This window comes from Erigeron canadensis, chromosome 8 (assembly GCF_010389155.1).
Source record: "Erigeron canadensis isolate Cc75 chromosome 8, C_canadensis_v1, whole genome shotgun sequence".
In the NCBI taxonomy this organism is placed as follows: Eukaryota; Viridiplantae; Streptophyta; class Magnoliopsida; order Asterales; family Asteraceae; genus Erigeron; species Erigeron canadensis.
This window is the reverse complement of record NC_057768.1, coordinates 37117210-37127171: the sequence shown is the minus strand read 5'-3', so window position 1 is coordinate 37127171 and position 9962 is coordinate 37117210. Positions and strand designations below refer to the sequence as shown.

Sequence of the window (9962 nt, the reverse complement as noted above, 5' to 3'; positions counted from 1 at the left end):
GCCGATAAATTCGATATTTACAACATTGCACGTCACACATAATGTTGGACCAATGGACCACCCGAAATCCGTATTTTATCTATTACATTATACAATATATCATATGAAGATTTGTCTTTATATCAAAATTGTTGTTAATTTTGAACAATCATTTATATTAACATTTCACCAACAAATAAAAACACACTTTATACGTACATATTCGCATGTTAAAGACGGTGGTCGACAAATACAAGTACTTTTCTTGTTGGATGGCTTGATGAAGTATCAGGATAAAAGTATAAAAATATTCTTTTGCAAATCAGTCTCCTATGGGTAATTTGGTAATTTTAGAGCAGTCCAAACAACGAGTCACAGCATAGATCCAAGCAGCACCGGAAAGAGGCTCAACACCGATGGATTCGCCGGCGGAAAGTGAGATACCGAAACCTAAACAGCGGCCAATTATACGTATCGGTATCTTCATCATTTCTCACAGCTTCTTTGTTAGGTACTTTTACTAGCTCACATATACTTACACTACATCTGTATCCATAATCAAAGTTTAGATTACATTTGTTAATTATAATGAATAGATATAGATATATAATTAGAATTATTATATTGTTGTTGGAGTTGTGTATGGCAGTGTTATTTGCTGTACAGCTGGTGTATTGGCTTTGTTACTGTTACCTGTTCTTGCAAAGAAAACCTATGTTTCAGAAAATGCCTTAATGCCTGGTTAGTCGTCGGTTACTTCATCCATCCATCGCTTTTATTCGCCCGTATATAATGTTACATATATAACGTGTGTGTTGTGGCAATAATGAATAAATTACTTATTGTTGTTACTAGGTTTTAGTCACTTATAGCTGTTCTATAATCGTTTTTAATAAATATGATAAGGAGTGGCGTGCGTCTTCTTTGCCATTGTTGAATGATAATGTAATGTCACAGGTTCATCAAGTCCCATGATCTCTGATCAGGATGTCTCCCGGGCAAGCAGATTTATCGATGAGCTAAATAGTCTTTATCTCGAGTCTCGTAGCTCAGGCATGTATGTGTATTCTCCTCACATGCTCTCTTTTGTACTTCTGTCTATTTAGCTCACTGCATTTTGGCTTTCAAGAGCCGGAATAAGCTAGAAGCAGTCCCAAACACCCTCATACATTTTAAAGCCCATTAGTCATGGTTGAGTCTGACTGATATGATAATTTGTGGTGTTCGTGTGTGGATGTAGAGAAATTCCAAGACTGATAGCACTGCATATGGCAAACTTGGGGGGAGAAGTTAGTTATCATAAGTTCCAATCTCAACCAAACAAATTTCACCCGCTTCATTTTTTCACTAGTCCCAATGCAGAAACAAACCGTGGGAATGAGACTTGTGAATCCTATGCTACCAATACTGTAGGAATTATTAGGGCTTCACGTGGTGATGGGAAAGAATCGATTGTGCTTGTGACTCCTTACAACTCTGTAAATCTTAGTCAGAATGAGGCTTTATCTTTAGGAATTGCTTATGCTGCATTTTCATTGTTGGCTCAAGTTACCTGGCTAGCTAAAGATATTATATGGCTAGCTGCAGACTCACAATATGGTCAATATAACTCGGTTGCTTCTTGGTTAAGAGATTATCATACTCCTTCATTTGATGGATTTGGAAAGGTAGATGCCGCTAACTGTCATGGAAGCAATGGCATACAGGAATCAAACTTGGATATGAGTATTGAAACTGAAGTATCTGATACTTTTCGACGTGCTGGAACCATGGCAGCTGCTCTTGTGATTAAGGTTGCAAGCACAAGTGAAGACGGCAACCAAGATGCACTGAACATTTATGCTGAGGCATCTAATGGGCAAATGCCAAATCTTGACCTTATAAACGTTGTGAGCTATCTAGCAGTGCATGGACAAGGTCTTCAAGTAAAGATGGAGAAACTTGTGTCTTTAATTGATTCAAAGTGGCTAAAGTTCATTGGTGAGGTGTTTGAGTCAGTAGGAAAGATTGCTAGAAGTTTGAATCCTCAATTGAAATTCGGTATCTCTGTAAAGGATTATGTAGAAGGCAGTGCTACTCTTGTCAGCTCACTCTATAACCAGGTTAGTAATCTTTCTGACCTTTTGTAACCTTTTTGTTTCAGTATTTGAGAATTGTTGTTGTCAGATCTTAGTACATTGGCATCAGATGAAACTGGTTTTTATGAAAAATTAAATTAAGCAAAGGCAATAAAAAAGTACACAACGACAAAGGGATTAAGGAAGGTTATTGTACCCACCAAAGGAAGTGGCATTCGCCTATATTTTGGTCTGATTAGTGTTTGTCCCTGTTTGTTATCTCAGGCATTAGGCGTGCCTACTGGTTCCCATGGCGCTTTTCGCGATTATCAAGTTGATGCAGTTACCATGGAGATTTCACCGAAAATAACTTTCAATAGTTTGGGCAGACAAACAGAGTTTTTGTTTCAAGGTGGCAGGTACACACCTCTATATGATAGTTGCTATCTTCTTGATATGATCCTATTTGCCGGTTGCTGTTTTTGTCTTTGCAAGTTGCAACACTATTAGGTTCAGATATGTTAACTTTCAGCTGATAATCTAATCTGCAAAAACTAGACTCATATTATTAAAGATCCTTCTTTCAGTGCTTAAGGCATTACCAACCATAAATGGTAATTTTGTAACATAGGGATTACGGTGCTGGAAACCTTTAACAAGTAGATTGATACCATAACCCATGAACAGTGCAAGTCAACTTAGCAAACTCTAGAAACTGCTGTTTATGCGTTCAGTATTGAGCCTAATACAGTTTATAATGGTAGAGTTAAAGTTAGCTGAAAAACAGGTATCTATATCAAACAGAAAAAGAAATAAAAAAAACAAGGAAAAGTTGATGTTAGGAGGGTATAAGTTGATGTCTTTTTTCTTCCTGAGAACTGAATCAGCTTGTGCAGCTTCGAATACCCATCACACTGTTGTCCAGGTCCCCAAACATGTTTACTAACAGGAGTGGCCTTCATCATGCTTTACCAAACAGTTAATATTGAACTATTATTGAAGTAGAAGCAACAAAATTGTGATACAAGATGAGTAGAGTAGAGATAACTTATAACATAGCAGTATCACATGGAAGAGATTAATATTTGTCGCTTGCAAGAGTTGTAATAACATCCGTCACATTCAGAGGCTTATATAGTGGAATATGAATGTTTGGGTAAACGTGTGCTTGACATCTCTCACTTGGCACATCCATCACATTTTGAAACGGTTTAATAAACCTCTCTATGTGGAATTAAGGCTGCACCAGGCAAACCAAGCTAAGATTTCTTGGTGTTTGATTTTTTCTGCAGTAAGCCATTCTTTATATTTCTTAGTAATGGCCATGTTCCAACATTTTTATGCACATCTTGGTGCATGAAGTGAACTATTTGCTTTATGAAAATATCAAGGAAGTTTTGCAACTTTCATTTCTTATGCAACTTTTATATGCAGGTTGATTGAAGGAATTGTACGTTCTGTCAATAACCTGCTAGAGAAGTTTCACCAATCCTTTTTCTTGTACCTGTTAACATCATCGAACAAGTTTATATCTGTTGGAGTCTACATGATTGCATTCTTACTGCTTGTTGCTCCACTTCCTGTGGTTGCTGCTTCTTTGTTTTCTGATGCCATAAAATCAGATGAAGATAAAGCAACGTCTTCCGATTCCAACTCATATAAATCTTGGAGATGGCTTTATCCAGCAAAAACCATATTTCTCATTCATTTATGGGGAGCCATCGTCTCGTTACTTCCTTATTTCATATACAAAATACCGGACTCTCAACCGACTTCCAACATTCTTATCTGGGCTTCCCTTTCAATCTTTATCCTAACTGTTTTGCACTTGTTTTTTGGGCCCCATACCTGTCATCTTCAAGAATGGGCTCTTCTGAAGTCAGTCACCGTCTCAGCTGCGTTTATTGGGCTGTGTTTGATGTCAGTCATAAACTTTGCAACTGCTGAAATTGGAGCTCTACTACTGGTGCCAATGTGCTTAGTGGTTAAACCATGGCGGGCAGCACGTAAGGTTCACTCTGCTTTAAGTTTGGTTTTGGTGGTTCTCGGGTTTCCTGGTGTTGCATTTTTTGTGCTGAAAGCTGCATTTGGGGTTCAAAATGGGTCTGGTTTAGCTGAGTTTTGGTACTGGCTGGAGTCTTTATGGGCATGGAACAGTGCCACTTACATCTATTTATGCATGGTTCATCTTCCTTGCTGGGTCTTGTGTATTTACATTTTGTTACATCCATGTTAGATTATATCACTTCAAATCTTGCGCTTCTTGGTTTTTCTTAAGTAGATATACTGTTAGTGAACAGGTTGTAAAGTATCTCTTTACCCCTTTCAACAAAAAAGGTGAGATCTCATTATTTCATGTATAAGCTTTTATATTATATTTAGTTGGGCTTCAGTTTTATGGTTCTGCCATTACCTTACTTGTACCTGGAAATGAAACTGCAGACATGTTTTGATATAAATTTGCTTGGTATGCCTACACATTGTGTATCTCAAATGGTTTATGCTTCTGAAAAGGATTGATTTTTTGTTGCTGTTTCAGCCTTTACCTCTTAATTTTATCATTTTCTTGAGTTTAATTATTAATAGATAATCTCAGTTACGAAATTTCATGTCAATCCAATTTCATTATCAAATCTAGCGCGTCTTTGTGTTCTAAGCTGACAAAAGTTAGTGTTCTAAGATGACAAACGTCAAGATGAAAGAGTTTGATTTGTAAATTAACTGAAAGTTTAAAACTCGAAACTTGCTTGGTTAAACCATCAACTATTGGCCTATTGGGCATTCAAGTGTATGAACTTTCAGCTTAATTAAAATCGTATTATGTAACTGATACAAAAGTATGCTTACTAAATTATCATATCTAAACAATTATGAAAAAGAAAAAAACATTGCGGTAAGCTTGAATTATTTGGTTGTGACGCGAAACAAACCGAGTACCAACTTCAGTTTTATCATTTAATTCCAACCTAATTTACATCCTTAGCAGCCAGTAAGCTGTTAATATTTTTTTTATTAAGTCATATGTTAAACAGAAGGAGATGATATATCCTTGATCACATAAAACATCTACAATTTTAATAGTCTCAGTCAAATTATAAGAATAAAATCATAGTTGGGAAAATATAGTTTTATACCACGTAATTGTACCTTTGAAAATAAAAAAGAAAATCCAAAAATATGAAACAAGTTGATGGTTGCTAAGCTTTATTCTTTGGTATGAAAGACGCAAAAGCATTGCCACCAGTTCCAAAGTAACGATCTCCAAACTCACCCATGCCTGGAATCACTCTTGAATGCTCGTTTAGTCCTGTATCGATCTCAGATGTCACGATTTTTAGTCTTGGAAACTGCTTACAGACTGCATGTATTCCTTCTGGTGCCTGCAGAAACACCAAAATTAATTTACACCACTTCAAACAGGACAAACAACTAAGAAAACTCATCATCTGATCGTAAACTAGTGATGCATAAACAGGCCTCGACCCTGGAAGGCTGGAAGCCTTTTAAGAAACACCATCATGTTAATCTAGCTTACCGCTATAAGGTTAAGGAATATGATGCTAGATTCAGATACACCCTTGCTGAGCAATAGCGATATTGCCTCCACTGCAGAGTCACCTGATTATGATGGTTTTTATGATAAGCATTTCTTTAGGAAAATATATTCAAGAGTTGGCAAATGTATCAATTATCAAACCTGAAGCAAGCACTGGATCAAGCAATAAAACTTGGCGACTTGCAATATCTCTAGGTAGCTTTTCGTAGATCAACTGCCGCCCATTGCCTTCACGCTGAATAAGGACTTTACCAATCTTGATTCCCTTGCAACATGCTCTGAGTGCGTTCTCCATGCTTTCCCCACTACAATTTTTGTAGTTTAAACAACGTCAGGTTTTAGCATGAGCAAGAAATCAACTAAAAGAAACGTCACACATAAGTTTTATGCCTTCCGAATCCCCACACTACTTGCCCCAGAAACTACTGTGTTGACAAATTATACCTTCTAATGACAGAAACCGCACACAACCTCTTACAGAATACCACTCCTGTGTAGATGGATTCTGCAAGTAGTCGAAAAGCCATAAAAAGAATTTAACAAATTTTGGTATGCAATCCCCAAGTGAACACTATAGAAATGGAATTCAACTTGAAAGTATATAGGAATAGAAATGATAAAGCGACCTGTGGGAGTAATGATCTGCTTTTCGGTGAAAGGAAGATGACCAAGACCATGCTCCACAACCTAAGAAATTACTCAAACTCGTGCAACGTCAATAAAATATAAAATCAATGAATAATTAGATCATGGGAGATGATCATACCAAGCGAATAAGACGGTCTGCATAAAAGACGAAATCATGCTTTCTTGTTTTAGCATCACGTATAAGTGTATGCATTCCACGTATCTGAAGGAGTATTGAGTATATCATATAATACCCATTAGAAAACATTGCAAGATAATTTAAGTATACACATTAGTTACCTGGCCGAATGTGGATGGTATAACAAAAAGGTTTTGATAAATTTTACAAAGATCATGTTGGCCAAGCTTTGTGCAAATATGTTGCACTATCAAATCTATGGCTACATCATTATCTGCTCCTCTAGGAATTATAATATCAGCGTGTTTCTTTGTCGGAAGAATGAATTCCTCAAAACTAGGCTTTACATGCTTGTCATACTGCAAAACAGGGTTAAAATGTCTAGAATTGTATGCAAAAACTGAATTTAATTAGGAAATGCATTGATCATTATGTTAAAAAGAGAGCTCTACTAACTTGGTCAAGCACATACTGAATATTTCTGCCTCTTTCAACAGTATCACGTTTTATCCGCCTTCCCAACCGCACATCAGAATCTGTTTTTGCGAGGTCGTAGAAGTTATCTTACAGCAAGGATATTCATTTCTATGATCAAGTATTGAACAAATTGTGACAAGTGATTGATGAACCTGAATCAACAAAGATCTTCATGTTCATCAAATCTCGAACTCTCTCATCATGAAGGACTAGAATTCCTTCAAGGATGATGACATCTGACGGGTTTACCTGTATATATGTGTGATTCACATATTATGATTTTTTTCTAAACCATGGTTTATCATTGCATTCGAATAACTTCATCTTTATAAATGCATCACATATATACCATGCGACCTGCACCCCTATTCTTGTGAATCTTATAATCATAATCTGGAATGTTAATTGGTTGCCCCTTTCTCAATGTTTCCATACACGTGAGGAGAAGCTCTGTGTCGAAAGAATCTGAAAAGGAATCATTGCATAGTATCATGTAGGTTAATTTCTGCGCGCATATTCTGGAAAAAAATTGGGTATTTAAAGTTAAGTAATTTTACCAGGGTGATCAAAGTTATACTCTTGGGCATTTGCAGATTGTTGATCACTCAAAGACCGATAAAATGAATCCTACAAGATCCCTTAAATACTTGAACATGATTAGCATTGCCATGTTAATAACATTGTTGTATGTACAATCTATAAATATTTTGGTTTATAATCTCATAATCCAATTGATCAAAGTCGGGGTCTTACTTGATTAATAAGAACAACTCTTTGATCATGGAGTCGGGACATGATCACATTGCACACAGTTGTTTTCCCGGACGCTGTTCCACCAGCCACACCTTAAATGTACATTTTAACAAAATGAAGTGCCTTGTAATTAACCACTTCAAGGCAAAAATCTGAGAATGTATGTATTAAACTTTACACATTTTGCTATTTTTTGTACCATACTATAGGAACTCCATTTTACAATACTTTCAGAACTTCCTAATATTGTATGTACCGATCTTTTCATCCGCAGATCCAATGGTTTTTTAACGACTTGACTAAACAGGAATATTTGAATGATTAATTGGCACATACAATATCACAAGTTTATATAATACTAAATAAAGTGTAAACAATTTGTCCAAATTTGCATTATCAATGTAATTATAACTATGACATAAACCCTTCTAATAGCATCCCAAATTATCATTAATAATTACTAGAGTGTTACCAATGATGAATGGCATTTTATTTGTGTTTTGTGAAGGGATGACCGAATTAGCCTCATCTTTCGCCTTCATGTCATCAGATTTAGCTGAAGTTTCGCCATCCATCACCGCTTGCATGAGGCTAGCTATGAAATCATTCAAAACATTAATTCATTTTATGGAATGAAGGAACCAAACGATATATATGATGATACAACAAATGTAATATGTAAGAGCCACAAGCATTCTATACATACACATGTAACAATGTGCAGATTATATTTAATTAGAGAAATATCAGGTACCTTAAACGACAGCACAATGGGGTACTAATTGAAATTCCTGTTATTATTGAGCTATATAAAAATCGCCAATGATGCCAGCTAGTAGATGTATAACTAATTCATTAATTAGAGGAATTTAATGGGCGTCTCTTGAATTCTGGTGTCTGTTACAAATTAAAACGTATGTTGTTTTTTCATTTCATATAAAGGTAAATCGGAGGGGTATCGATTACTTTTGTTGTTCTTGAGCTGATGACGTGGCCCCTTTAATCAATATTTCATGCAAAAACATTTTCTTCACAATCATATACAACTAGATGGTTTAATAAGTCCACTCGTATTATCGTGTCTTTTTTTTTTTATTAATGTTGTTCTGTTACTCTATTTATAAATCAAAAAAGAGAAAAGTGAGTATGGACTTAGCTGAAAAACTTCTCACATACTAATATTTTAATATTTTGAATAAATACTTGGTTCCCTATTATTTTTATGGTTTAAAAAAATGTATGCAAAAAATATTTCATCCAACTTAAGTGTCTAACAGTCTTGTATAACCTTTCCCATAAAAAAATCCTATAGCAAATCGTTTAAAAGTTTCCAATGCAAAAGCCCGAGTTTTGATAAACCTCTAAATTGTAAATGGGTCCATAAATTTGAAAAGCCCAAAGTTTCAAAAATACTATAATGGGTCACCTTGGCCCACATTTTTCATATAGTAAGTCCGCATTGCGGGACTCAGATTATTTTGTTTGCGTAAAACTTTTGAAACCAAAAGCCTCCAAACACGGCACGTTGTGATCCAATGCGTCGCAATTGTGATGTGCAATTGTGATTGTCTATAGTCCGACAACCACACCTAAGGTTCTAACTGCTGTACAGTATAATTGGTTCTTATCAAATCTTGTGTTTTTCTAAGGAATAGATATTATTTAGTGACCGAAAAAGTGTTGGTACTGTTTTGTCAATTCCAATCAAAAGGTGAGAACTCATTGATCTTTGTATAACTTTTTTCATATTATATTTGGTAGGTCGGATTTCATTTTATATATTTGTCGCATTTGTTTACTATATGCATGTAAAGGAGAAAATACACACATATAGCGTTCAATATAATTGACATCTTTAAGACCTATTCTAAAACACGCGTCTTGGATAACAATAATTTGTAAAGTTGTCTAACCCACCAAATATGAGGCAGTTTAAATAAATGAGCTCCCAAGCTAATACGATTAATACTAAAAGTGTAATTGCGTAATATATGGGCTGATATGGCTTTAAAAATTTTGTTCAATTTTAGTGCGAATCAAACTTGAAAGCAAATATTCATAAACTTCAATTAGTATATGCGGTATAAAGTATTGATGGTCTTGGTTTTCATCAAGCGTAGTTCGAGTTCCCGATACTGTCGAATTGTATGTTAATATGATGTTTCGAAAACTAATTGTTAATCATTAACTCGCTATTAAAAATAAATAAAAAGAATGATGGTCAATAGCTGGATTTGTTGACCACTATCTTTTGATTATCCAATATACTGAAGTTTTTAATCTAAAGATGGAAATGATTATGTAAACTTATTCCCATTTTTTAGTAGTATGGGAATTGTATTAAATTTCCAAATCTTAAAATTTCAAAAATTAA

At 35.2% G+C, this 9962-nt stretch overlaps 2 protein-coding genes across 3 annotated transcripts; one reads left to right on the top strand and one right to left on the bottom strand.

The window, feature by feature from the left end:
• Positions 1 to 237: 237 nt before the first annotated feature.
• LOC122579830 (glycosylphosphatidylinositol anchor attachment 1 protein) lies at positions 238 to 4448 on the top strand. Of its 2 annotated transcripts, XM_043752066.1 has the most exons (6): positions 238 to 490; positions 629 to 720; positions 937 to 1036; positions 1220 to 2081; positions 2322 to 2455; positions 3471 to 4448. In XM_043752066.1, the coding sequence occupies exons 1-6, from the start codon at positions 396 to 398 to the stop codon at positions 4270 to 4272; spliced, it is 2085 nt and encodes a 694-aa protein (XP_043608001.1). In that variant the 5' UTR covers positions 238 to 395; the 3' UTR covers positions 4273 to 4448. The 2 variants fall into 2 exon arrangements, with proteins under 2 accessions (XP_043608001.1, XP_043608002.1); XM_043752067.1 differs by lacking the exon at positions 629 to 720 and having other exon boundaries at positions 240 to 456.
• Positions 4449 to 5173: 725 nt separating this feature from the next.
• Positions 5174 to 8163, bottom strand: LOC122610754 (uridine kinase-like protein 5). Its single transcript, XM_043783715.1, has 13 exons — positions 8061 to 8163; positions 7589 to 7680; positions 7393 to 7462; positions 7185 to 7300; positions 6988 to 7084; positions 6815 to 6894; positions 6520 to 6717; positions 6359 to 6442; positions 6219 to 6279; positions 6037 to 6097; positions 5734 to 5897; positions 5572 to 5654; positions 5174 to 5416 (listed from the first exon to the last, which is right to left on the bottom strand). Exons 1-13 carry the CDS (start codon positions 8161 to 8163, stop codon positions 5234 to 5236), a joined length of 1392 nt encoding a protein of 463 aa, XP_043639650.1. The 3' UTR covers positions 5174 to 5233.
• Between the last annotated feature and the right edge of the window lie 1799 nt (positions 8164 to 9962).